Genomic DNA, 26,963 nt, shown 5'->3' with positions numbered 1-26,963 from the left:
CCCAGACTCGCCAGCCCCACGATCGCACGGGCCGGTTCTGGAACACGCGGACGCACACGCTCCATGGACACGAGGCTGCTGGCCGCTGGTGGAGGGGACGTCCTCGGGAGGAGTGGGTGCTGGGGGTGCAGCGGCCCTCCAGGGCCACCCGTCTGCTCCTTCCCGTCAGCCACATGCACCGGGCAGCGACGCTGGCCAGGGCCCTCGGGAGGGGGACGAGGCCTCCAGGACTCGAGAATGGGCAGGGGAGGCTGCAGGCCACCTGCACGGCGGTGTCAGCTGCTCTGGGTGGCTTTTTTTTTTTGAGTTTTCTGATAAACCTAACAATTCTGTTACAAATATGGTTGCGAGAGCTTCTGACGACAGCAGGAAACCGTGACCGAAGGGAGACCAACGGTGGCTCACGGAGATGCCGAAACCCCACACTTCAGGCTGGCTGTCCTCCAGCTCGGCCCCCGCCCGCTCCCGCTGTGTCCACAGGCCCCACGCGGGGTCACGACGACAGGGTAACGGCAGCTTCTCCTGCCGGGCCGAAGGCTGCCGGTGAGGCCACGACAGGGCCCTGCCCTGTGCCCACTCCGCACTTCACGTTCACACGAGGTGGTGGGGAGCGAAGGCTGGCACCTCTCTGGGGTCTTCACCCCAGACACATGGACTCGCGTCCAGACATCTGGCTGGGCTGCAGCACTGCCCCCGTCGCCTCAAGGCCCTGCTTCCTGCCCTTGCAGGACGGTGAGCCAGGGGCTCGACCTGTCCTGACCTTGGCCAAGGCCACCCGGCCCTGGACACGTGTTCCCGCCGGCCATCCCTCCTCCTCACCTCCTCCCTGAGACCCTCCATCCCTAGGAGCCGCCAGGTGTCCGGCCACACTCTAGGCTGGGCTCACCCTGGGAAGCCCCAGTCAGCACTGCCCAGCGCCCCTCCCTGGTGGAGGCCCCCCCTGCAGGCACCGCATCCCCGGTCACCAAGGGCTGGGGACCCACACACTTCCCCATGTGGAGGCCAGGGCTCTCAGCAGGTGTGGACGGTCACCCTGAGGCGTGGCTGTGCTCTCCCCTGCCACCCGCAGTCCCAGGCACCCCCAGGCTGTGGCTTCTGAGCACATCTGGGAAGAGCAGCTCCCTCACCGCCCAGGTCCTGCCCCCCTGGCCTGGCATTCAAGGTGGAGACACAGAGACCCCAGCACTGAGGGGCCCCAAAGCCCTCAGTGGATCCCCCGGCCTGATACATGGGAGGGTCCATCACAGACCCCCACGCACTAAGAAGGCGGCGACAGGTAACTTGACCTCGGGCAGGGCCACTTACTCTGGGGACGACTCCGGGGTCAGGTTGGACATCTCCTCGGGCGTCGGAACTGCACACAGGAAGGACAGGGAGAGCGTGGTGACCACTCCACCCTTCCCCCACCAGGGCGCCTGCGCCGCGGGTGGGGTCTTGGGAGCCACGGCACTGTCTCCAGCGCCCATGGGCACGGGTCAGCTCCCGGCTCCTGCCCGCCGCGACCGCAGGAGCCTCCGGCCACAGGGAGCTGTCCTGCCTTCTGGTGCTGAAACCGGGCCTCACCGTCTCTGGCCTCCAACCAGCCCTGCTGTCCCGGGATAGACGGCACCGCCTGTCGACCACACTGGGTGGCTGGTGGGGCCTGGTGGCCTGGAGGTACCAGTTGACCCTCGGCACCCAGCACACAGGGGCAGGCTGCCTACCACTGCCCCGGCCCCGTGGGCTTCCTCACCACACCCACCCATGCCCGCCCACTGGCCCGCTCTCCTCTATGGGGCTCAGGCAGCCTGGCCTGCGCAGGCCACTGGGCCAAAGGGAAACAATGGAGCCCAGAGGGGTCCCCAGGCCGCACCCACTGGGCAGGCATCCCTGCACTGTGGGGTCCTTGACACACAGGCCTGGGGACACGTGGACACTGGGGGTACCTCCCGCCAGCACTTTCGGGAGGATAAACCACCAAGGAGGAGGGGAAGACCCTCTGAAGCTGGCTCCTGCCTGCCCCGCTCACCAGGACGGTCAGTGCTCCCCTGGACCCCCGCCACCAGCCCCCCTGAGCCCCGCCCACTCCACGTGTCCCGCCACACTCACCTTGCAGTTTCCGGCGGTGGAAGCGGGGTGACCCCAGGAAGCTGTTCTTGATGGAGTTGAGCCGTGTCCTCCAGGGCACCCCTCCCACGCTGGGGCTGGACGGTGGCGTGGGGTTGGGCGTGCCGGCTGGGCTCTCCTTGGGCGTGTGCACAGGCGTCCCCTTGGGGGTAGGGAGGGGACTGCCCCTCGGAGAGGGGTGAGGGGTCACCTGTATGGTGGGGACAGATTTGGTGTTTGCTTCAGTCCCGGTGGGTGGGAGCCGGGCAGGGGCCGGCAGGGTGGGTGAGCCCGGGGTCAGGGCCAGCTGGGGGCTGAGGCCTCCCGCAACAAGGGGCCGGGCCTGGGTGCCAGCCGGGAGTGGGTTGGACTTGGTGCCCTGCAGCGGCTTGTCGGTCAGCTTGGCCTTGCTCGGCAAGGTCTGGGTCTTGGGGTTGGGCCGCGGGGCGGCCTGTGGAGGGAGGACGTGTCCGGGCCGCGAGGCACTCCGGCCAGCTTCGGGCTCCACGGAGGTGGCCGGGGGGCAGGCCACAAAGGGGAGCTCGGGGGGCGGGGGAGGCAAGACAAACTTCCTAGCAGGCTACAGGGCAGCGCCGAGGGCGGGAGGGAGAGCGTGTGGGCCCCCGAGAGCCACGCGACCCCAGTGCGTGCCCCGCCCACCCCGCATGCACACACAGCACCCGGGGACCCCAAGGCAGGACCGGTGGGGGGCAGGCAGGCATGGGGATGGGAGCATTCGCCACAAAAGAAAAGAACACACGAGAAAACAAACAAAACAAAACAAAAACGTGCAGTTAGCGAAGGCAGCCGAAGCCCAGAGCAGCAGCTGCCACCACGCGGGTGGCCCCAGCAGCAGGCGGGGTTGGGGGGCCCCACCGAGCCACCCCCAACCCGGGTGCACGCTGGCGACAGAGCTGGGGCGGGGTCACTTACCCGGGGGCTGCTGAGTGGGCTGGTGGAGAGGCCTGAGGAAGCGCCGCTGATGGACCTAGACCTGGGGACACAGGTGCAGAGAGCGGCTCAGACCAGGAAGGGGCCTCCAGCTCTCGGCTTCTCTCTCCCCTCAGGTGGACCCTCCAGGAGGCCTGGGGCCCTGGTTGAGAGCCCCGAGGCTGCCCCAGTCTGCGGCACACCTGGCCGTGCCTGGGGCTGTCCTGCTGTCCCCACCCCGCCTCTCACCAGGCCCAGGAGAGCCCACCGCCCCTTGGGGGTCCCATCAGAGCCCCAGTGGTGCAGCTGGAGACCGTGAGACTCCTCTTCCCCCACGCAGAAGGTGCCCTATGTCCAAGGCCCGAGGCCCCAGGTCCAGGATGGCACAGAGAAGCCCTCGGCAAGGATCTCTCGGGGCCCAGGATGAGAGGACAGGGCTTCCCGTGAGCCGACGCCAGCCCCGGTGCCCTGAGGCAACCCAGCTGAAGCCCGAGGCTGAGCTGTCACAGGCCCCGAGTCCTGCACTCGGCCCGGCGCCTCACACCCGGCCGTGGGCGCCACCAGCTGGCACCAGCCCAGCCCCTCCACACTCGCGGCCCTCCCCTTGCTCACACCACGAGCACCTGGGACGGGCGTCAGCAGGGACGCGGACTCAGCCCACCCCGGCCCCATCTGGCCTGCAGACCTGGCCTGGGCCTGGCCGGAGAGAGGCCACCAGCGCAGCGTGCCCAGCGGAGACACGCGTGCAGCCGCCGCCCCCTCAGGGCAGGAACTGGACACCTCTCGGGGCGGGGCAGGGCCAGGCCTGCAGGGCCTCGCCCCACCACCCCGCGTGGCCTCGAGGGAAAGGAAACGCCCGCTCACCCCTGGGCACCAGCACCTGCCATCCTTAGAGCAAGGAAACCGGAGGGGTCGAGGCAGCCACAGGAAGAGGAGGACAGAAGAGTGAAGGGTGTCCACACCGCCCACCCGCCAGCACGGCCACACCGCCCACCCCGCAGCTGGCCCCTGGGCCTCGGGCCGGAGCTAAGCCCACGCTGGCCGGTCCCCCGGCACCTGTGGACTGGGGCCCCGTGGCGATGACCCTCCGACTCCCGCCCCACGAGCTGACACAGCCCGGAGCCGGGGGCAGCGCTGACCCAGCCTGCCCGAGTCCAGGGCTGCACTCGGAGCCAGGCCCGGGCCTGAAGCTTCCAGATGCTGAGAACGGGGCTGGGGGGCTGGTCGGTGCCAGCTGGTGCCCACCCCAGCAGCCACAAGCCAGCCATGAGCTTGCTGCTCGGCACGAGGAAAGCGGAGAAGCAGCAGCGGGAGAGAGAGGGGAGCCGCGTGCACGCCCTCCTGTCTAACCAGGCGGTCCCTGGAAACTGAGCTGCGGAAGGACGGCGCCAGCACGAGAGCAGCCAGGGCGCGGAGCAGGGCAGGTGCAGGGGAGTCAGAGGGGGCCCGGGGGCGAGCGAGGCCCCGCCACTGTCACCGCCAGGCAGGAGGCCCTGCAGGGGTGGGGCTGGGGGCTCCGGAAGGCCAGACCCTGTGCAGAGACCCCTGGGACCGCACACCTCCTGCCCCTTCCTAGGGAGCCTGCAGCCGCCTGGGGCTGCCACGTCTACTCCGGCCCTTACGGGACATGGGCCAGCGTGGGATGGGGGAGGGGAGCTTAACGAGGGCCACGGAGGCCCACTGACCACAGGGCGAGGGCCGGCCGGAAGGGACCTCACGGCCTGCAGCCCAGGGGCCCAGGGCAGGGAGAGTCTCTGGGTCTCCCAGCCCCTCTCGGGGCCGGCCGTGGGCCTCGTCCCAGCAGCCCCGCTCCTCCTCCTGGGCCTCAGCCTAGCCTGACCTGGGCCCTTCCCCGGCTCGCTGGAAGGTTCCCTTGCCAAAGGGGAGAGGGCCAGATGCACCTCAGGCCCAGCCCTGCCACCAGGCCCGCCGCTGTCTTTGGGGCTGGGGGGCGGGGGATGGGTGGGCAGGGTGTATACCTGTCTTCTTTGCTGTATTGGGGGTGGGCTTCAGCGATATCCAGGCTTTTACTGAACATTGCTTTACTACAGCGGGAACAAAGCGAGAAAACAGAGTTACTGACGCAGCCCCAGCAGGCGGTCCAGGAGGCCAGACCTCCACACAGCTCCGAGCTGGGCACCACCCACCTGGCCCCAGGCCAGGGCGCACAGACGTGAGGGGGGGGTCAGGCAGGAGAGCACCAGGGCCGTAGCACAACCGGCCCCAGTGACTTGTTCGGCAGAGTGGCCTGGCCAGGGCTTGGAGGATGCCTAGCACTGCCGCCAGTCCCCGGACCCCTCCAGCCCCAGCGGGTGTGGCCTGTTGTGGTAACGAGTGGCCAAGCCAGAGAGGAGATAGAGCCTGAGAAGCAGCAGCGGGTGGGGAAGTGCCAGGGAAAGGACGGCTCACACCTGACCCCACCCCACCACCCCCGGGCACCCCCAGCCCCCAAGGTGTCCAGGCCTGGAAGGCAAAGCAGAAGCCACGACGGGGGGCCTCCCACGCCCAGCCCCTGCCCCTGCGCCTGCGCCTGCCCCAGGCAGCTGCGGTGTGCGGGTGTGTGGGTGGCTGGTGCGGGGAGGGCTGGCGAGCCTTCAAGCTGCCCTGCAGGTGTTGGACCGGAAGCCAGGACAAGGCTCAGGAAAGGTGGGCTGGGGAGAGGTGACCTCTCACCTGGGCCGCTGGAGGGGGCCGTTTCCCTGGGGCCCCACCGGGAGAGGTGCACTCCCAGCGAGCGGGACACAAGGCACAATCAGGGCAGGACCGCGGCCAGCAGGGACCTTCCTGCTGCTCGTCCCCCCACCCAGTGCACGAGCCCGCAGCGGGTGGGCCACGCGGCCTGGAAGGAAGCCCCAGAGGCCAGGAGCCCAGGTCAGAGGCTGAGCCAGCCTGCTTCCCCGGGGAGGGCCTGGCACCACCATGGGGCTGTGGCCTGTGAGCTGGGCAGCCAGTTGAATCCTGATGGTGGCCCAGTAGCCCTGCGGGTCCTCGGAGGCCTGGCCGAAGGGGCTGTCCCCAGATGGCTGAAGCCCCTGCCTGGGCAGGAAAGCTTGGTCTCGCCCAGCCAGCCCCGAATCAGCAGAGGCTCTGCAGGACCTGGACACCCTTCCCTCCTCCAGGGGGCGCTCTGTTTGGATGCCAGGACCTGCTCCTCACCTACCGCCCTGCCCCCAAATTCCACATCCCTGACCCCTGCACTGCCACAGGTGACCCAAACGTGGGCTCAGCATCAATCAGGGATAAGCCTACTGGGCTGCAGCTCTGAACACAGCTTGATCTCTGAGAAGCCCAGCTCAGCCCACTTAAGTCCAGCTCAGCTAAACTCAGCTTAGATCTGCTCAGTCTAATCCACTCCAGCCCAGCCCAGCCCAGTCCTGTCCAGGATGGCCTGACCCAGCCCAGTTTAACCCAGGCCAACAAAGCAAAGCCCTGCCCAGCTCAGTCCCGCCCAGCCCAGTGTACTCCAGTCCAGCTCAGCTCAGCCAGTCCAGCCCAGCTCAGTCCAGCCCAGCCCAGCCCAGATCAACCTACTTCAGCTCAGTCCAGCCCAGTCCAGATCTGCCCTGCCCAGGGCAGCCTAGCCCAGCTCAGCTCAATGCAGCCAGTGCAGCCCATGCAGTCAAGCCCTGCCCAGTGGCCTTAGCCCAGCCCCAGGACCAGGGGCGCAGAGAAGAGCCAGGCCAGGCCCAGCACAGCCCGTGAGGGGCCCCGTCGCTGACTGGGCCGGAGCACCAGGAGGCAGAAGGCTGAATCCTCCCAGAAGGCACGCACCTCTGGCCGTGCTGGGCCATCTCGATGGCCCGCCGCGCAGGCACCGGGGAGCCGCCGTCCGTCACGCTCAGCACCTCCATGGACTTGCGCTCAGGCCGCCGCTTGCCGTGCCGGTTCAGCATTGGGGAGTCCACGCGCTTCCGGGGAGGGTCTGCGTGCAGATGGGGGTCAGGGCCAGGCAGCCTGGAGGGGGCAGCATGGGCCAGGCCACCCTGAGACCTTGTACCTATCTCGTTCCTGGGCGGCAGGTCCTCGTCCTCGTGGCTCGGATACCTTTCTTTCCGGTCCAGGAGGAGGAAATAAATCATCTTCTCCTGGTTTTCCCTGCAGCGGGCGAGAGGCGCCAGGAAGGGTGGATGCGGGTTCCCGGAGGGCGGTGTTCCCACCCACAGACTCCACCACGGCCCCGCCCCGGCGCGGCTCCCAGACGCACTCCTCGGACAGCAGGTCCTGCAGCAGCTTGTTGCGGTCCCGGAAGCAGCCCAGCGAGTGCATGCTGTCCAGTACGTCGGGGTCGATGTCCTCCAGGCTGGGCAGCGAGCGGATCTGCACCTTGCGGGGGATGGGCTGCTCCGGCTCAGGCTCGTTCTTGCCTCCTCTGTGGGTGACAGGGCACCACCACCACCAGTCACTCACCTCTGGCCCAGCCCGAGGCTCCCCCGCCCCTCCCCTTCCTGGGGCCCCGAATCCTGCTGCTCTCCCTGTGCCCAGCCCCTGCACACCTCCTGCGTCCTGCATGTGCCCAGCGCAGGCCGGCCCAGGGGCCCCCGAGAGCTGTGTCCCGAGGCTGGAGGCAAGCCTGCGCTGGGCCCCCTGCCCCCCCCCCGCCCCCCGCCTTCCCTAGCAGGCCCTCCAGGCCACAGCAGCAGGCAAAGCAGGCGATGAGGGGAGGAAAAGCTACTTACATATACCAAATGTGTTTCTGAATGTGCTCTAGCTACAAGGAAAGAGAAACAGGGAGTTAGTACGAGGAAGGTGCACAGACCACGTTAGGAGGCCAGAAGGAGCGGGGAAGCGGGGGCCTGAGTGTGGAGAGAGCAGGAGAATGGGGGAGGGGAGGAGGGGAGGAGGAGGACCCAGAGGAGGAGGGGGGAGCCTGGGGGAGGGGGAGGGGTTGGGGGAGCATGGAGAGTGGGGAGAGCGCGGGGCTCCAGGCTAGCACCTCTGACCCTGCCTATCTCAAGTGGAAGAGAAAACGCCACCCTAGAGACAGCAGAGCGCTGGGGAGAGTGGGGGCTGCAGGCACGGCCGAGGGAGCGGGTGGGGGGTGGGAAGCAGGAGCCCCCGAGGCTCAGGGCGGGAGGCCTGAGAGAGGACAGCAGGGGGAAGCAGCCAGGGCTCAGCCCACCTGTGCCGGAGGGGCTGGGTGCAGGTGTGAGCAGGAGGCTCGGGGCTAGCCCCACCCTCCACCCTGACCTGGGGGGCTTGCTTGGGGAGGGCGGCCTCTTGGGCAGTCCTGCTGCCCCTTCCCCGGGGGACCTGACATCCTGGCACGAGCCGAGCCCAGAAGAGGCCAGAGACGCTGGCGGGGGCTTCCCTCAGACCCTGGCTACTGGAGTCGGTCATGAGGAACTATTCGCGCGTACAGGGCAGGCCCCGGACAGCCGGAGAGGCTGCGCGCTCCTGGACCGCGCTCGCGCGCGGACGGCCCCGGGCGCGCGCACCCACCACCTGCGCACGGTCACGCCGGGCACGCGCCCATGCCTGTGCCCTCGCGCGCCCGCGGCCTCCGCCCCGCGCCTGTGCGCCCAGGGACGAGCTCTGGGGGAGGAGGGACGCACCGTGAGGCGCCGCGTGGCGTCCACCTCGATCATGCCGCGCAGCAGGCTCTGGCAGTCGGGCGGGATGAAGTGCGGCATGTGGAACACTCCCCGCTTCACCTTCTCCAGCAGCTGCCGCAGGTTGTCGTCGTCGAAGGGCAGCGCCCCCTGCCGGCGGGACCGGGTCACCGCGGGGGCGGACCGACGGCGGGGGCGGGATGGGGGCGGGATGGGGGGCGGGGGCGGGGGCGGGGGAAGCCTCACCACAAGCAGGGCGAACAGAATCACGCCGCAGCTCCACACGTCTGCCTTGCGGCCATCGTACTTCTCTCCCTGCGGACAGCACTGGGGTTGGTGCGGGCGCAGGGCCGGGGTCTTCGCGGGGACCGAGGGGCCCAAGGGGAGCGTCTGGGAGGAGCTGGCCCCGTGGGCGCCGCCAAGGACAGGCGGCCAGGCCCCGGCCTGGGGGTCCACGATCTCCGGGGCAGGGAGGCCCCCTAGGCGGGACAGGGACCAGGGTGGGGGCGCGTGGTGGGTTGGCTACTTACCCGGATCACCTCCGGGCAGGCATAGTGGGGGGACCTGAAGGCAAAGGCAGCAGTCAGGGCAGGAGACTCAGGACCCACTGTGCACGCAGCCGTCCCGCCCCCTGAGCTTCTGGACTGTCCCCAGGGCCGCAGCAGGTGGAGACGGAGGGAGGGGCCCTCCCCGCTCCCCCCCCCCACCGCAAACTCTGCCTGGGACGGATGCCCCACTGTGGGACGCTCAGGCCCACCAGGAGGCCTCAGGGCTTTGGTGCCATTCCCTCACAACCTAATCACCCCCCCTGCATGCTCCTGGGGGAGGCCCAGGCCTGGGACCCAGGGGCCCACTCTGCTCCAGGCTGTCTGCCCACCTGCCCTACCCAAGGAGATGGTCACCAGAGGCTGGACCGTGAGGCACGTCCAGGGTTCCAGCCTCAGCACCCCCATGAGAGTGCATGGAGCCAGGAAGCTGGCATGCCACTCTCACTCCCAAGCAGGGCAGGGAGCTCCCAGGGCAAGACCGGCCTTTCCGAGCCTGGCCACAGAGCCGAGGGATGTAATGGGCCAGGCGGGTCGCCTGCAGCCCCTCACTGCACTGGGGAGACGGTGCCAGGAGCAGAGCCGGGGCCCTGCCTCCAGCCCAGGCTGTGGGGTGCTGGGGGGCCCTGGGGCTGCGGGGCCACCTGGCTGGGCAGCCGCAGGGCCAGGCTGTGGGCGGGGCAGCAGCCCCTGGCCACTGTTCCTGGCCTATGGAGAACCGGCAGCCGGTCCAGGGCACAGCTCACCCGCAGCTAGTCTCCAGCAGGCTGTCGCCAACCTGCAGCGACGCCATGCCGAAGTCTGCGATCCTGATGTTATTCTTCTCGTCCAGCAGAAGGTTTTCTGGTTTCAGATCCCTGTGGCTGGGAAGGAAGGCGGGACTGAGGCTGACAGGGGTGGGAGCTGCCGCCCCTCCCGAAACCCCGCCCTCACAACATGAGGCCAACGGCAGCGCTGCCTGGTGATGTCACCAGCAGCCAATCGGAAGTCTCCTACGGGGCGGACGGCTTCAGGGTGGCAGGATGGAAGGACAGGGACTCTGCCAGCAACGGGCAAACTCGGCTTTGCTCCCTGGGGTCCCGTTCCCCTTCGCTGCTTCCCCCACCACACCTACTCTGGGCCGAGGCCAACCTGGGGCCCCCAGACCGAGGGTGCTGTGACCCCAGGACCCCTGAAAAAACCAAGGAGACTTGGGTGGGCACCTGGCAGAAAGCTTTCTGATGCCCCTGGGCTGGGAGGCCAGTAGAGGATATACTGCCTGATCCAGAGGGAACGGGGGGAGTGCAAGAGTGGGGGGAGGCACACCTGCAGGGACGGGGGCTACCTGGTGGGGGACAGGGCACCTGGAGGGGCGGGGGACGCACCATATGGAGTGACTGTGGCAGAAGTCTAGCGCAGAGATGATCTGCCGGAAGAACTTTCTAGCCTCTTTGGGGGTCAGCCTCCCCTTCTTGACAAGGTAGTCGAAGAGCTCCCCACCAGACACGTGTTCTAGCACCAGGTATCTGCGGGGGACGGGCGGGCGTCGGGTGGGCGCACCCAGCCAGGGCACCGCTGGCCAGAGGCGGTGGACCACCACCCCATCCCGGCGCCATCCTCCACCACGTCCCGGCACTGGGCACCCTCAGCAGGTGGGGTCCCTGCCCGCCTCCAGGGAAGCAGGTCTAGAGGAGCAGGGCCACATTGGGCCCCAAGGCGAGAGGGGCACTGCAGTTGCTACCTTCTTGCAAGCCTGAGGCTTGGCCCTTCCAGGCCCTCCCTGGCCACCCCGGGCTGGGCTCCCGGGGCGGGGGGGACACATCAGCCACTCAGGCCTCAGGGAGCCCTGGCCAGCAGGGCAGACCTCAAAAAGACATGGGTGGGGGACAGGGCACAGCTGGTCTCGGAAGATATGGGGGCGGGGGTGGGACGAGGGACTGGGTGGGTGTGGCCAGAAGGCAGGTGGTGAATGCCCCCAGCTTGGCTCAACACTGCTGGGGTGATGCCGAAGGGTAGGGGTGAGCTGCTGGAGGAGTGGGCTTCCCATGGTGCCCCGGGTTCCATGGGGACCCCACGCCCCTCTGCGGTGAGCAGTGGGCTGTGTCCAAGCTGAGCCTCCCCGGGGTGGAACCTGAGGGGCTGGTTTCTAGGGTGGGGCGCAGGGGTGGTCCAAGACACATGGACACGGATGCCTGCAGGCCTCAGGGGAGCTGGGCCTGGAGGGCTGAGCACAGGCCCTGAGGAGCCCCTGGTGGGAGCCAGGGAGGGGTGGTTCTGGTGGGCTGTGGTGGCTTGGGGAGGGGAGGTGGGTGACAGGAGACGTGCGGGACCAGGGCTGGCAAGGATGAGGGTGTGGGCCTCGGGGGGCTGTATCAGGAGCTGGTCTTGCAGGAATGGAGGGGCTGGAGCGGGCGGGGGGGCAGCCTGTCTGCAGAGAGGAGGGGTTGCGGGGAGGAAACGGCTGGAGACACAGGGTGGGGACACTGGGTGGGGTTCGAGCAGAGGCGGGGCCAGTCCCAGGGGACCTGCCCTGCTCCTGAGTGGGAGGCCACAGCACAGGCCCAGCGGTGCCCCAACCTCGGTGGCAGAGGTCCCCTGCCTGCTCCCCTGCCTCCAGGCTCCCTGGGCCGCCTTCGGGCCCCCGGGAGGGCGCTGGGCCCAGCAGCACCAAGGCCGGCCTCTGTCCACCATGCTCCCGGCATCCCGTTCCTGTCACCCCGCCTCTGCTCGGCTGCACCCCCGCCTGGCCTGCTGTCTGGGCCCCTCCCTGCTTCCTGCCCCTCCTGGGGGCCTCTCCCCCTGCCTGGCACCCCCACAAGTAGCTGAACAGAAGGAGGCAGTGTGACCAGTCTCCTGTGTGCAGAGGTGGGCAAAGCCTACCCAGCACCCGCCCGTACCCCAAACTCACGGATGTCATCAAAACACTGCCAGGTGGGTCCCCACGTGGGCCTGTGGCCCTCACAGCAGTTCCGATGGCGGCTTCAGCTCACCAGTGTCGGGGGCCCTGGACCACCACCTGCCTCCCACCCCCAATCCCGTGGTAACCGGTGCCCTGCTCTTCTCAGGGCCCCCATGGCGGGTGGCTCTTGTCCTCCCACCTGCAGTTAAGCACTCAGAGTTGGGCATTCGTGCAGCGCTGGGTCCGCGGCTGGCACAGGAAGAGAGGGAGGGAACCCGGGCCCCCTGCTCCCCCAGGGCCACTTCCTGCCCCCACCTCCCCTACCCGAGACAGCGCTGCAGGGGCTAAGGCCAGCCTGCATCAGGGGCCCAGTCGGGGCTGGGCTCGAGGCCTTGAGGGCCCCTGGGGCAGTGGGCCTGCGGGGACCGTGCCAGGCCAGCCCCCTGCCCACACCCCCGCACTCAGCTGCCCATCCCGAGGAACGCTCTGGCAGAACCCCTCCCTGAGGGACGCGGCCCCGCAGCCAGGCCTTTCCTACGGCCACACACGGGGCAGCGGCAGAGCTGACTCCCCTGAGGGGACCCTGTGAGCGGCCGCCCACACCCCCAGGGGAGCTCGCTGAGGCCACACAGCGGGGGACGTGGGGGGCTGCCCACGCGGGGAGACGTCCGCCAGCCTCAGTGGCCTCGGTGGTGACAGGAGGTCAGCCACGCTCAGCATCCCGACAGCAGCCTGGGTGAGGGGCCTGGGTGGCGACAGTGCGGTCGGCCGGCCTGGGGTCCCCACCCACATGAGGGAGCACACGGGGGCTCCAAGGGGCTTGGCAAGGGGTCCGTGGCAGCCCCCGGCAGAGCGGCGGGTTCCTGAGGCTCACTGGGGCCTGGAGAAAGGGCCTGAGCTGCTCTTGCCCCTCGATCCCCGCCCAAGTCCACTCCCCACGAAGGCTCCATCCTCAAGCCAGTGGCTCGGCAAGTCCCCGCTGACCAGCCCTGGACCTGGGCAAGGAGCAGTGACCGCCATGGCCTGTCCTTCAGACCCCCTCCTGGGACAGCCCCCCTCTGCCCCCCAGCTCTCCAGACCCAGCAATACCTACAAATATTTTTTGTTTTCATAGACGTCATGCAGCTTGAGGACATGGGGGTGCTCGATCAGCTTCAGGATGGCGATCTCCCGCTCCACCTGCGGGGAAAGGGGCACCGTCACGGCAGGCTGGGCTCATCCCCCACCCGTGCACCGCCCACCCACCCGTCCAGGCTGTGGGGTCACAGAGCCCCCGGGATGCTGGGCTCCTGGGGGCAGCACTGGGCCCTGGGGCAGGTCCAGCCTCGCACTGGCATCTCTACCCCGTGGGCCGCCTCCCTGCCCCTGCCCCAGCTGCGCTCGGTCCCTGCCAGGCCTCCGGAGGGGGGGCCCGGTTACACCCCCAGGTCCACTTCCACTGAGATAGCTCCCGTCTCCCCACTCAGATATCTTGTGGCATCTTGACCTTAGCGCCCCAAACTGACGCGTAAGACCCTGCCCCCAAGCCGGGCTCTGGCCAAGGCAGGATGGGAATCTGCCAAGCCGCCACCAGCACTGCCCACACCCCATCCAAACGACCGCCATCTCCCCTTAAAACCAGCCCGTGGCGCATCCCCCAGGGTTCCCCAGCTGGGCCCACCCGGTCCCCCCATGCCCCACCCCGGCCAGAGGGGTCCTCACTGTGTCACTGGCCGGCCCCCACCACGGCCCTCCTGCTTTGCTGCCCCCGTGTGCCTGGAGAGCCAGGCCCGCTCCCCCTCTGCCCCTCAGCCCTGCCCGCTGAGTTGACAGCCGTTTGGACAGATGAGCACAGACAGATGGGGAACACAGCCTGGGCAGCCCCTCCCCGCTGAGTGTCTGGTCCCACCCAGGAGTCCTCCAGTCACGTGGGGTCTGCTTCAGTCCCTAAGGGGACCAGACTCCACCAGGGCTGGGGGGTGGTGCTGAGGTGGGGGGAGCGGGGAGGAGGAGGGGCTGCGAGGCCTCCTGGGACCCGGCACTTCCTCTTCTCCCTCAGAGACAGGGGTCTCCTCCTGATTCTAACAGGGGAAACTGAGGCCAGCCAGCCCTCTCAACAGATGGGACAGCAGGAACCCCCCTTCCCAGGCTGGCTCGCCTGCAGCCTGGCTCCACCCCGCCCACTGGGCGCTCCCCACCTGCCCCCGCCCGCCCCCATGCTCACCTTCATCAGTACAGACTCGCTGAGCTTCTCGCGGTTGACGATCTTGACAGCCACCTTCTGGCACGTGACACAGTGAATCCCCAGCTTCACGAGGCCTGGGGGCGAGGGGAGCCCTCAGACCCCGTCCGGCCACCGCCCAGGCCTGACCAGCAGGGCCCCTCCCGCACCCAACCCCGGCCCCTCACTCAGCACCAGGATCCTGTGCCCCTGCCACCACCACCCCCGCCCCGCCTGTCTTGGGCCAACCCCAGGCCAATGTCTCTCCCAGCACCTGCGGCCCCGCGGCCCGCCTCCCTGCATCTCCCACGGGACAGGACACTCCGCCGATTCACCTCTGCTGTCATCACCACGCTGCAGGCAGCCGCAGTCCTGGTCACTGCCCCCTGGCCTCCTGCCCTCCGCTGGACCCTCTGTGGCCTCAGACCGAGACACCCTGCACTCTCCCCTCCCAAGCCTGGGCCCGACCTGGACGTTCCCGAGGTGGCCTGTGTCCCCCGATGGGCACGGAGGTGACCACCATAGTTTGGGCCGCCTCTGGCATTCAGGCGCCTCTGGATGCAGCGTAGGCCGACCTGCTCCCCACGGCACTGCAGCCTGTCCACGACCTGTGCTGGGTTTTGAGGGATGTGGAGCGCTGGACGCCCCTCGGTTTCATTCACACTTTGCCGACTCTGTTGCTGCTGCTTTAGTTATGACCTTGACAGTCTCACGGTTCCGACTACTCGGGTTTGCACTTGCCCCTTTTTACGCTGCTGAGGGGTGGCTCTTACCAATTTGCAAAGCCCTTTGCTTTGTATGGGAAATGAATTCTTTGTCACATGCACTGAAAACATGTTCCCCTAAGGGGCGCCTTGGGGGTCACGAGCAGTCACACCCTCCCAGCTGTGTCGCGTCCTGCTCCTTCCTGCTCCCCGTGGGCAGTGAGCCCGCTGGCGGCCGGGAGATGACCTGTGCCCCCCAGCGGCGGGAGCAGCGGCAGGCAGGGCTGGACGAGGGGCGGGGGACCAGGCCCGGTGGAACCCCCGAGCCCTGAGCCTGGGGGCCCGAAGCTCCTCGGCTCAGGGAAGGACAGAGGTCCCGCAGCGGGGCCCGCGGAGCCCCGGCTCCCACCCGGGAAGGGCTGCGGGCTCCTGGAGGCTCTCCCCAGCTGCCTTTGATCCGGAGCCCGAGCCCTGCGATGGCAGGTCAGGAGCCGAGCACAGAGAACGGGCCCCGGGCAGCAGGAAGAGTGTCACCGGCATCTGTAATTCAGAGCCGTGGCCCAGGACGGCCTCCAGGACGGGAACCGGGCCTGGCACTGACCCCTCCACCCCGGCTCCAGGCAGGTCCGGGCCCAGACGCAGAAACGGAGCGGGAGCCAGCCTGAGTGAGAAGCAGGCTTCTGCCTGGCGGGGCCCCCAGACAAGATGCACAGGCCTCGAGGAGCTGCAGCAACGGCGGCCAGGCTGCTCCCCGGGGGCACAAGTCCCTCCAAGTCCCTAATGCCCAGGACAGATGGCCCAGAAACGCCCCACAGATGAGCCTCACACCTGTGCACACACACCCCTACACGTGTGTCCTCAGGAGGCAGGGGTCACGGGCACATGGGGAAAAAAGGGAAGTGACCTTCAACTCAAAAGGGAGCTGGACAGGGACGCAGGCGACCCTCCGGAAGTGGAAAACTAAGTGGCCGCTGCCACCACCCCCATCACTGACCACCACAGCAGCCAGTCTGCTGACAGAGCGTTGAGGCCGTGTGACCTCGGGGACCTCACTTCACAGATGAGAAACTCCATCACCAGCTGGTGCACAGAAAGGCCAGGAGGACAAAGGACTCAGTGGACAAGGTGCCCTGGACGAGCCCCATGCCATCAGGGCGTGAGCCTGCCCCACCCTCACAGCTGCTAGCGGGCCTGCGGGCTGGGCCCCTGGCCAGGACACGTGGCTGGGGTGCAGGGGGCTGCCCTGGGCCGCGTCCTAGAACTCTGGTGGCTATCTCCCTGCCTTCACCTTCCTCCACTTGCTGCCTCTTTCCCCGAAAGTCCTCTGCCCACAGACTCCTACACACCCCTCAAAGCCCAGCATGGAGGTGCCCCTCCTGGGTGAAGCTTCCAGGCCGCCCTGGCTGTGCTGGTCTCCTGCAGCCCCGGGGTCCTCTGGGGTGGGAGGTTTGGGTTCCAAGCAGTCCTGCCACTTCCCTGGAGGCAGGGAGCAGAGTGCACCCTCAGGAGGGCCTGCTAGGGAAGCCCAAGACCACCCTAATTACCCCGCCCTCCAACAGCTCAGGCTCATTTTCCAATCGTGATTTCACCTCTAATTATTGCCTTTGCAGCAAATACGGCGCACGTCAAGAGAAGGAAAGTACAGAGCGACACAGATAATTGCGGGAGGAACAGAGGCAATCCCGCCCGGCGGGGGCCTGAGGGTGCTGTGCCGTCTGGGCCCTGCTGCAGGAAGGGGCTCCTCAAGGGCATCCTGAGGACCCCAGGCCCACCACGAGCTCCCCACCACACCCCAGGCTCAAGCACAAGGACGCGTGTGCACGAACACGGGCCCCCACCTCCCAGGGCTCCTGAGCATGGCTGGGAGAGTCAAGGGGATCCAGGAGCCGCTAGCTGAGAGCAGACCCCGCCCCAGGGCGCCCAAGTGTACGGGACCTCCCCGCACCTGGGCCAAGGGCGCAGGGCAGCAGGACGGCCTTCTCGGGCACCCCGGCCCCTCCACTCCCTATGGCTCGAGGGCCAAGAGGCGGCCCCAGTGCTGGGGGCAGGGAGCTCTCCAGGCCTGGCTCAGCGCCCTCTGCAGCCCCCGCTGGCCCCCGGCTAGCCGTCAAACCCAGGGCACCAGTCTGGTCGGAGGAAGGAGGCCAGGGCCCCGGGCGGCCCGGGAGCGGTGGGGAGTGGGAAGGTGCAGCCCTCGGGGCTCTCAGACCTGCAGGGGTCCAGCATGGGAGGTGGCTGCACAGGCCTGTGGGGTCAGAGGTCAGGCAGGGGTGGTCCTGAGCAGACGCCTCACCCTACGGCTCTCTGGTCATCCTTGGCCTCCCTATTCTTCTTGGTCAGGTACCTTCAGGGAAAAACCCTGCTGGAGGGCCCTGCACCCAGGGGGCTGCCAGCTCGTAGGAGTGAACAGAGCACGAGGGACCACCGCCCAGTGGGGAGCTGCCAGAGGGGGGCCCAGACTCCACTGCCCAGAGACTGCCATTAGGGCTGGACAGGGGTCCAGGCCAGGTGACAGTGCTGCGTCTGGGGCGGGGAAGGGGACCCTCTGCACCTCAGGCTCAGCCCTGTAGCCCAACAGGGCAGTCAACACTGGGGGTGTCAGCGGGGCCGCCTGAGGACTTCCCTCCCTACAGACACAGTGGGGTCACTCCCTCTAACTGCATGCCAGCCTCTAGCGCTGTTTCCACCCCCAAGTAATGAGCCTCTGTGGGTGCCTGGGAGGGGAAGGCCCTGGTCTGGTGCAGGCGGCATCAGGCTCCCCTCTCGACCTCTCAGGGTGGCCCGGCCAAGGCCTGCTGCCCCAGCCCTGCAGCCGCAGCCCTGCAGCCCCCAGCCCTGTAGCCCCAGCCCCGCAGCCCCCAGCCCTGCGGCCCCAGCCCTGCAGCCCCCAGCCCCGCAGGCCCCAGACCTGCGGCCCCAGCCCCGCTGCCCCCAGCCCTGCAGCCCCCAGCCCCGCTGCCCCCAGCCCCGCAGGCCCCAGCCCTGCGGCCCCAGCCCTGCAGCCCCAACCCCGCAGCCCCCAGCCCCGCAGCCCCAGCCCTGCTGCCTGCAGCCCCGCTGCCCCCAACCCCGCAGCCCCCAGCCCTGCGGCCCCAGCCCCGCGGCCCCAGCCCCGCAGCCCCCAGCCCCGCAGTCCCTGTGGGCAGACAGTGCGGCTCCCAGGGGCCTGCCCCTCCGCCCTTCGTCCTGAGCTCAGAGCCGCCCCAGGCCCTCGGCTGTCTGTCTCCTCTCCAGGTGCCAGGCCACTGCACAGCCTCCTTCAGGGCATGCTTGGAGCACCTCCCAGAGGGCCCTTCCCCCCGCCCCGGGGTCCCTCACTCCTCTGCCTGTGGCCGTCAGGTCCTGAGACCCCAGCTGGCCCCACCCCACCCCTTGGGGGCCCAGTGAGCGTCCTGCACTCAGGGCTTTCCTGGCCACCCCCAAGCGGCGGCTGCAGGGGGGTCAGGACCAGAGGGAGGTCCCACTCCTGTCAGTGACATTCCTCCGTCAGTTTCCATCTCTGATTACCATCCCCCCACCCACCCAGCCCACGCGCTGCCCACCTCATCTGAACCCCCGGATGGCAATGGGGGCACCGTGGCTCAGTCTGTCAGCCCCCCACCACACGGCACTGTGACCACCCTCCCGGAGGGGTGGCGTCTCGTGGGCGGGAGCCTCCCTCCCAGGATTGGGGTGCCTTTCCTACACTTATGGCCCCTGAAGATGGCCTGTGGGTTCCCGTCACCCAGGGCCTTCCCAGCACCCTCTTTAACAGGCCGGGAGGGAGATTCTCGGGGCCTGGGGGCCACGCTCAGCCAGTGTCTGTGGCAGGAGAGCTTCGTGACCTTCTCCCCCGCAGCTGACCTGTGTCCCACCCACCGCATGACAACCCAGGAGTGTGGCTTCGCACCTCCTCTCCTGTCTTGAGCTCCACGCTGCCAGCCAGCGCTCGCCGGCCGTGTCCTCTGCACACGGGAGCCAGGGCACTAGAGGGGTGTGCGCAAGCTAGCGCACACACGTACGTGGGTCCCGTGCGTGGTTGCCCCCACCCGCGCCTCCACACCGCCGACTGGCCGTGTGACCTCGGTGACACAAATCCCACGGGCTCTGCACAGCGGCCGGGTCTGCCCCAGGCCCTGCTGGCAGAGTCCTGCGAAGTGACACATGCAGGGTGCATGCGGCTCCCACACAGACGGGAAAGCAAAGAGAGAAGAGACTGTTTTTGCCGTTTCTCGTTTAAATCACCAAATCTAGATCATTCTGCCACCGTGAGCACCCATCCCTGGGGCACAGAGCCAGCTGAAGGAAGAGAGAAGGCCCCTCCACCCCCTGGGCCGGGCTGTCCCCTGCGTGGGCCCCTCCCTCGGTGGCGTCAGCTCTGCAGGGCCCTGGAGTTTTTGCCTAAAAGGCCCTTCTCCCCGCTGCCCCGCCGTCTCCATACTGCCAGACACACCGAGCCGTAGCTTCACAGGTTCAGGGGTCCCTCCTGCCCACCCCAGCCCACGGGGGAGTCCCCTGCCTCAGGGGCCAACCCCGAGACCCCTGCTGTGGCTTCTGCCTCGCGCCCCCCAGAAGAGGGCGACGGTTCAGATAAAGGGTGGGGGTCGGCCTGTCTCCCCGGAAGCGGGCCCCAGGCTCTGGCGGAGGGGGAGGGGCGCCAGTCCGGAGTCAGCACGTTTCTCGGTTACTTCCGCGTGAGCCAGTGGGAGGCGGCCTGGAAACCAGAACCCGCTCTGCCGCAGCGCAGCGCCAGCTGCTGTCCGTGGTGCTGACAGAGCCGGGCCGCAGCCTCCGATGAGCCCAGGCCTTCAGGGGACCAGAAACAGACGCTGAGGGGAAGGGACGGGACACACCCGCTCCTGCGAAGCCCCCGTCCGTGTGCCCACACTGGCCTCCTCGCGCTGGGGACGCGGGCACGGGTGATCAGACGGGGTGGAGGGCAGGATGCGCCAGAGCCCAGCTCGGGTCACCTGGCACCTCCAGTCCCCCGTCAGGCTTCTGCTGAGCCCGGAGGAGGACAGGGCAGCCTGCCTGGACCCCCCAGAGCCCCCTCTGAGCACCCTGGGAGACGCCAGCATCCAGCCGCTAACGCTCACAGGACCACCGATCACCACTAATGCCCAGGGCAGTGACCGGCCCTCCTCGCGCATCACTCCCCACTGTGCCTCTGGGCCACGTGGCCAGCTAACGTGGTGCCAGGGCCACAAGCACAGCTAACGGCGACCCACTTTCCGCCCACTGTGGGGGCATCAGGGGATGCCGTTTTCCTGGGGTGGACAGGATGGAGCAGCCCTGTCACCCCTCCCGCCCAGGCTCTCGTTGGACGATGGGGAGGCGGCTCCACACTGGTTCTTGGGAAGAGTCAGCAAAGCTGGTCACCCTGCTGCCCGGCCTGCTGCCTGCCCTGCTGCCCGCAGCTGGCACCAGGGGAGACTTAGAGAGTGGTCGGGGCGAGACAGGCTCGGCTGCCCTGAGACGGGGCAAGAGCAGGAATGGGGCTGAGTCCCCAGCCTGGGAGGGGACGCGTCTTCTGGCATCAGTGCAGTGGCGCCTGGCCTCCCGGTGCAGGTCCTTCCTGTCACCTAGGTGCTGGCTGCTCCGCCCGCCTCGGTGGACTGCAGCCCCACGAGGACCCCTGGTGACTCGTACCTCCTGGAAACCGGCCCCCGGGCAGTGTGGTCGCCCCCACGCTGCACCAGGGCTGGTCTTTGTGGCCAATGGAACGTGGCAGAACGGATGGCTTCCTGTCTCCAAGGTCAGATGCTAACAAGAGCACAGCTTCCTTTGGGGTCCCTGGGGTCTTGCTCGGGTGGAGACGGCTGCCTTGTCTCTAGGCAGTGCCCCTCGGAGACGGCCACATGGCCTCCAGGAGACAGCAGGGGCGGGGGGAGCCTCCAGTCCAGCCCACACCTGGAACCTCGTGAGACCCCTGAGCCCCACGCACCCAGCTCAGTTGCCCTGGATGCCAGCCCCTCAGGGGTGGTGAGAGAATGTTTGCTGTCTCAAGACACTAGGTTTGGGGGGCAGCTTGTTATACAGCAACAGAGATCAAAGAAATACACTCAGCCCTACAACCGCCAGGCCTCAGAGGAACGCCCAGGACGGTGCCCAGTGTGAGCTAAGCACACGTGGGGGACAGCCTCACAGACAAGACACATGGCCTCAGCGACAGTCGAGCCTAGTGGTCCCGGCCGCCGCTCTCAGATAAGATCCCGAACCGCCCCAGGCCTGAGTGTCCTCACCTGAGGAAGCAGGAAAAATAATCCCCCAACAGGCCCCCGGCTGGCCCAGCCCAGCCCCATCAGATAGCAGGAGGTGCCTGTGAAACCCTGGGACCGGAAGAGGGGCGGCCTCTCCCCCTAGGCAGCCTACCCAGAGGGCATCCCAGGGCCAGAGCCTCAACCCTGGTCTGTCCCGACCCCCAGCCAGCTGGCCGGCTCCCGCCATCGCTGGGGGAGAGCAGAGGCCTGCCCGGCTCCCAGGACTAAGTCCTCCCAGGCCCGGCCGGGTTGGGAGCCCTAGGGACGGCGAGTCGCACGGATGCTGGTGGTGGGTTGAGGATGATGCACGGCCCTCCCCACTCCTGGTGGGGGGGCGGTGGAGGGGGCTGTATCCTAGTCTTTTAAACCTTGGGGAAACTCCTGCCACCAGGTGGCCGCTGAGAAAAGGGGACTCCTCGGCCCGTCCTCTGTCTCCTACACTGACCCCGTCTCTTCCCCGGCACAGCCCACTCCGCTGTCTGCCTGTATGGGTGGGGGATCCTGACGGGGGGCAGGAGGCCACCCCACTAGGGTGACGGTTAACCCCACCTGGCTCTCCTCCCATCACCCCCCAACTCGGGGTACCCAGCTGTGGGGGAGGAGCCCTGGTGGCACCCGGGTCCAGGCTTCCAGGAAGAGCATCCACTCCCTCATCCTGCAGGACCAGGGACGGCTAGGCGACAGCCAGGTGACAGCCAAGGGCTCCCGGCAGCAGCCGAGCAGCTCTTGAGCCCACGGGCAGGGAGCGACAGTGCAAAACTCGAATCCACTTGGGGCCCCAAACCCAGTGTGCAGGGGTTGAATGGTGGCCCCAAGAAGATGTGTCAACGTCCTAATGCCCAGAACCCATGAGTGTGAGCATGTTTGGGAAAAGGGCCTTTACAGAGGTACTTCAGTTATAGATCTCAAGAGGAGACCACCCTGCATGGAGGATAGGTGGGCCCTAAATCCAATGACAAAAGTTCTTATAAGAGAAAGACAGAGGGAGATTAGACACAGGTGCACGTGAAGATGGAGGAAGAACCCGCGGGGATGCTTCTAGAAGAGCCAGCAAACCACCGGAAGCCGGGGGAGGGGCCTGGAACCATCCTCCCTCAGAGCCTCAGGAGAACCACCGCAGACTTCCGGCTCCTGGAGTTGAGGATAAGATTCTGTTGTTCTAGTGACCAGGGTTGTGGCAGTCGTGTGGGGCCCCAGGGAACTGTGCAGGGTCCCTTCAGCTCACACGGTATTTACCTGAGTCTCCTCTCACCCCAAACCTCCTGGTACGTTTCAGAAGGGTTTCCGCTCACTCCAGAGGCCTCTATGTAAGCACGCACCTTCACGTCACTCAGTGTAAAGGGAGCCCCTCCCCAGGCCCACACACACGCGGCAAACACCTCTGTGCCCCGCCACAATGGGTAGCTGCCAACAGTGCTCGAGCACCCAGGGGCCCTGGAGAGGTTAAGGTCAGGACTGGGGGTGGGCTGTCAGGTTCTGCTGTCTCTGTGAGTGCTGAGCAGCTCTCACGGCAAGCCTGGCCGGCACCGGCGACATCTGGGGCACGGGCCCTGGGGGCTGCAGACCTGGTCAGCCTGGCGCCACGGCTGCGACCCTCGGGCGGGCAGGCTCTGGGCAGTGGTCAGGCCTGGGTGTGGCCCCCGCTCCAGCCACTGTCGGGTCAGGACGAAGGCTCCCGACTTTGTCCCACTTGAACCCTGATCCTTGCAGTGGCTCCTCCCTTTCTCCAAAGGGGGCACAAGGCTGGGTGAGGCCTGCAGGACCCCAAGGTCCATTCACTGCCACTGCCCAGGGAGTCAGGGTGAAACTGCCCCATGGCCAGCCCTGGAGGTGGGGCTTCCCCAGCTGGTGTACACACAAGTTCCATCCCCATCACCCCCTCATTACAGACTTGGGGAGTCGAAGGTGTGCTGGGCAAAGAGGTGGGGGAAAAACATATGCTGGAAAGAATGCCTGCAGCTGCCCGGGGCTGCAGGAGGGGCAGGCGGTGGGCGGTGGCACGTGAAGCCCCTTTCAGCACCACGGACAGGAGCCGGCGCACCCTCCAGGCCGGCTGAGCAGCGGGATGGCCCCGTCCCCGCCCAGGGACAGCAGGCGACTTACTCCAGACCACACTGGAGCTGGGGGACACCAGAGCCAGGGTGCCCTTGGAAGACAGCTGGCGATCCTGGGGCACCTCCGCCGGCCACAGCCCTGGCTCTCCCCTGCACCGAGCAGGAGGCCTGCCTGCACCACAGCCTGGGGACATGGCACTGCTGTGGCCTGTAAACTCAGGACACCAGGGGCACGCACACCCTTCTGCACAGCCCCACGTGCATCAGCCCCAACCTCAGGAGATGCCGCCCGCACCCCCAGGTTCCAGCGCCTGGACACGCAGCCCCACCCAGGCCCCCCACAGGGTCTTCCACGGCTCGGGCCCACAGAAGGGTCCTCGGAGTCCAGGATAACACCCCCCTCCAACCGTGGGGTGGGGAGGTGCTACAGGAGCTCCCACCCCTCGGAGGGAGTGCACCAAGGCAGGGCCTGGAGTTGGGCCGGGCAGAGGATGGAGCTTGGTGGCCCAGGGCCCAGGTGGAGCCCTGGGAGAGTGGGGGGCAGGGCCCAGGCGGCTCCACCCGGGGAGGGACCCTCACCCCCTCCAAGTCTCTGAAGCCGGTGCTCAGGAAGGTCCAAAACGCCCCACCACCACCAGACCACAGCAGGGACTGGGGGAACTGCCTTCGCCACCTCCAAGGCCCGAGGGGGAGACCTTGCTGGGAGAGGGTTCACGTTGCTCTGGGCCAGCGAGGGTGGGAGGTGGGGGGATCGCGCTGAGGCCAAGCCCCCCCACACCTGCAGCCCCCCCCCGCCCCCCCAGCGGCCCGGGCACCCAGCTGCCAGCGCCCTCTCAATCCTGCCTGACTTCTGTTCCCACCGGACCACCAGGGGCCCCATGGCTGGGCTGGGGAAGTTCGGGGCCTGCAGGCTCGGCCTTCAGTGGGCCAGATGAATAAACGAAGAATGGCCACAGAGAGGCCAGCAGCGTGGCGGGTCTCTACCTGCGTCCCCTGCCGCGGCCCCACTAATCGCTCCTACTGGACGGGAGACCCGGCCTTGGAGGACGTCTGGGGGCGCTCCCCGCAGCGGCCCCCTCTTCCTCCCTCACGTCTGCTCCTCCAGGAGCAGCGCAGGGAGGGAGCAGCACTGGACCCGGGAGCGCCACGACCTGCCCCGGCCCCCGGGTCCCCGCCCAGAGGGTGCCCACGCCCAGGGGGCCCACTTCAAACATGCGCCGCCTGCGCGCCTCGGGCCTCCGAGGACTCAGACCTGCGCGGTAGGGGGCGGCCTCGTTGAAGTTACCGCCAGACATCAAAGCGCGCACGTTCCCTCATTACTGGTCCCGCCTGGTTCTTCCCGCGCCTCCCTCCTTTCCCCGCCTGCCCGCGCACACTCAGCCCCAGCTCTCGGTGGGCTGATAAGGCGCCCCGGTTCTCTCGGCCTCTCCTCCTGGGGTCGGAGCTCCCCAACCTCCTCCTCTCCCTCCCCCCTTCTCCTCCCCCCTTCCGGTTGGCGGGGATGCCGGGATCGCGCGCCCCAGCTTTGCGCTGCATCCGCCCCCGGTGCGCCCACGCTTCCGGGCTCCCGGTGACACCCCGACACCTCTCACCGCGCTCCCGGGGGGACGGGGGGGTGGCACACTCTCAATATAGATTCCGCTGTTTCCTTCGCCCACCAGCGCCAGGCAGGCGGGAGGGGGAGGAGGTGGCGGCGTCTCTTGGGAGACAACTGTTCACGCTCCGAAAAGGAACCTCTCAAATTAAATTAATTAAGCCCTGACATATTTCACACGCACTGAAGCCACTCAGCCGCCTCCGCTGGGCTCCCTGCCTGCCCCGCCCACAGCACCCAAACACAAGGGCACTGCTGCCCCCTCCGTGGGACAGGCCAGAAGCCCCAGGGCAGCCCTTGACCCACGGGCGGAAAGGGACATGGGGGCCGCTCCCCACCCATCCCCAAGAGCCCTTCCCACCTCCACGGCCATTCTGCGCCCCTGACGAAGCTCGGGGGGCTATTCTGGTACCTGAAGGCCCTTCCCCCGCTGAGCCAGCCATATTTGGCCAGCAGTGGGCACAACGGCTGTGGTCAGGGCCGAGGCTTTGAAGCCTGGTTCCCCATCTCCGCCCGGAGTGGGGACTTGGGTGGCCCCTCCAGCCACAGGGGTGTGCTAACACCCTCTCCTGATGCCAGTAGAGATTAAATGAGAAAACACCCCATCGCTCTCTCACACACACACCTCAGTCCTAAGCATCCTACACTTCCTCCCTCCCCCTCCCAGAGGCATCTGGGATTGCACCCACGAAAACATACAGCTGAGGGTTCTAACCCTCAGCACAGCCAGGGGGTCTCCAGGGTGGGGCCAGGCACCCTTGCCCCACAGCCCAACGCAGCCCTCAGGGCCTTGGAATGCTTTCAGGCCCAGAACCGCTGAAAAAAGATGATCAGCCATGCCTGCCCACACCCCCTCCCTGCAAAAAAAGAAACAAAACAAGCTCCCTGCAGCTCTGTGCCCAGTGGGAAACTGCTGACAGGAACCACCAATTGAAGCCCTGGGATGAAGAACTTCATTTGCCAGGACCCAGCTGGAGGGTTGGGGGTGGGTGCCGCAGTGATCCTGGGGACACAGACCCTCCTCCCCCAAGAGACACTCAGGCCAGGCTCCCAAGGTCAAAGCTGAGAAGGGGCGAGATGCTGGGCACCTGCTGGATGTGAAGGGGATGCCAAACATCCAGGCCTCTAGGCTCAGTAAGGGGGCTCTGGAAGCAGCTAGGAATAGGAACATGCCCTGTGGCCGGGAGGTGCCCAGAGGCACTTCCTAAGCTGGCCACACTGAGGCGTGTGCTCAGAAGCATCTCCACTGGAGACGGATGGGGAGTCAGAAGACAGAGCTGGAGGGAGGAGGGCTGAGCCCAGAGGACTCTGCTGGCCCAGGTGATGGAGGAGAGGGCAGAGTTGGGTGGAGTTCTGGGGAGGAGGGGCCGGGACAGATGCTTGCTGGGAGACCCTAGGAGGAGTCTGGGCTGGGGGACAGGACCTGGAGAGGTTGCCAGGGCCCTGCTGGCCAGACAGACCCAGGTCCCTTGCAGTTGCCTCCTACTGACCCCACCCTCTGGTGGTGGAAAGGAGAGCTCTCAAAACATTCCAGAAACCTCTTGAAGAAGGAAGACAGGGGGCAGGTGATGGGGGACAGGGCAGGGGCCGGGCCTGCCGGCCTCCAGGGTGCCCTAGAGAGACTCCAGGTGCCAGCGTCAGCCAGGAGCAGAGGGCAGGCCTGGGATGGGGCTGCAAAAACAGATGGGCACGTATCAAGGGCATAGATGTGGGGAGAGCCCAGGTCAGCATCCCCTCCCTCCAGGCAAAGACTGAGGCACAACCAGGGACAAAGTCCAGGACCACAGGGGCCAGGAGGCTGCCCTGCTCGTCCTTGTTCTCACACGCTGAATGCTCAGCCCCTGCCATCTGCATGCCCCCACCAGACACCCCACACTCTGAACTCCAGGCAGGAGACCCCCTGAGGAGAGACCCAGGCAAGAAAATATTCCTGCTTCTCACACAGAAGGTAAACAGCCGACCACATCACTAGAGGAAGTCTGAGAAAGAAACAGCACTGACTTGGTAGAAAGAGACATTTTAAAATTATTTTACTGTTTATTGCATTGACTTGCCAGGATTTAATCAGTTGCTACACCTATAAAACAAGAAATTTACAGAAAGGATGAGAAAATAAGAAAGAGCCCTAAGATATAATAGTAACGGCTAGAGAAAGAAACTGCTGAAATAAGGACTAAAAACATGA

At 67.1% G+C, this 26,963-nt stretch overlaps 1 protein-coding gene across 2 annotated transcripts in view; it reads right to left on the bottom strand.

The window, feature by feature from the left end:
• BRSK2 (BR serine/threonine kinase 2) overlaps positions 1-26,963 on the bottom strand; it is a 63,069-nt gene that overhangs the window by 8,697 nt on the left and 27,409 nt on the right. For both annotated transcript variants that reach the window (XM_060103110.1, XM_060103112.1), the window contains exons 2-15: positions 14,191-14,285; positions 13,081-13,166; positions 10,474-10,614; positions 9,856-9,972; positions 9,095-9,128; positions 8,811-8,879; positions 8,568-8,714; positions 7,692-7,723; positions 7,220-7,384; positions 7,013-7,110; positions 6,787-6,937; positions 3,019-3,079; positions 2,089-2,296; positions 1,306-1,354 (exon numbers count right to left, since the gene is read on the bottom strand). In XM_060103110.1, coding sequence (XP_059959093.1) covers positions 1,306-1,354; positions 2,089-2,296; positions 3,019-3,079; positions 6,787-6,937; positions 7,013-7,110; positions 7,220-7,384; positions 7,692-7,723; positions 8,568-8,714; positions 8,811-8,879; positions 9,095-9,128; positions 9,856-9,972; positions 10,474-10,614; positions 13,081-13,166; positions 14,191-14,285 — 1,453 coding nt within the window. The remainder of the gene's footprint in view (positions 1-1,305; positions 1,355-2,088; positions 2,297-3,018; positions 3,080-6,786; positions 6,938-7,012; positions 7,111-7,219; positions 7,385-7,691; positions 7,724-8,567; positions 8,715-8,810; positions 8,880-9,094; positions 9,129-9,855; positions 9,973-10,473; positions 10,615-13,080; positions 13,167-14,190; positions 14,286-26,963) is intronic.

This window comes from Mesoplodon densirostris, chromosome 7 (assembly GCF_025265405.1).
Source record: "Mesoplodon densirostris isolate mMesDen1 chromosome 7, mMesDen1 primary haplotype, whole genome shotgun sequence".
Taxonomy (NCBI): Eukaryota; Metazoa; Chordata; class Mammalia; order Artiodactyla; family Ziphiidae; genus Mesoplodon; species Mesoplodon densirostris.
The sequence above is the reverse complement of the archived record's forward strand: the minus strand, read 5'-3'. Positions and strand labels throughout refer to the sequence as shown.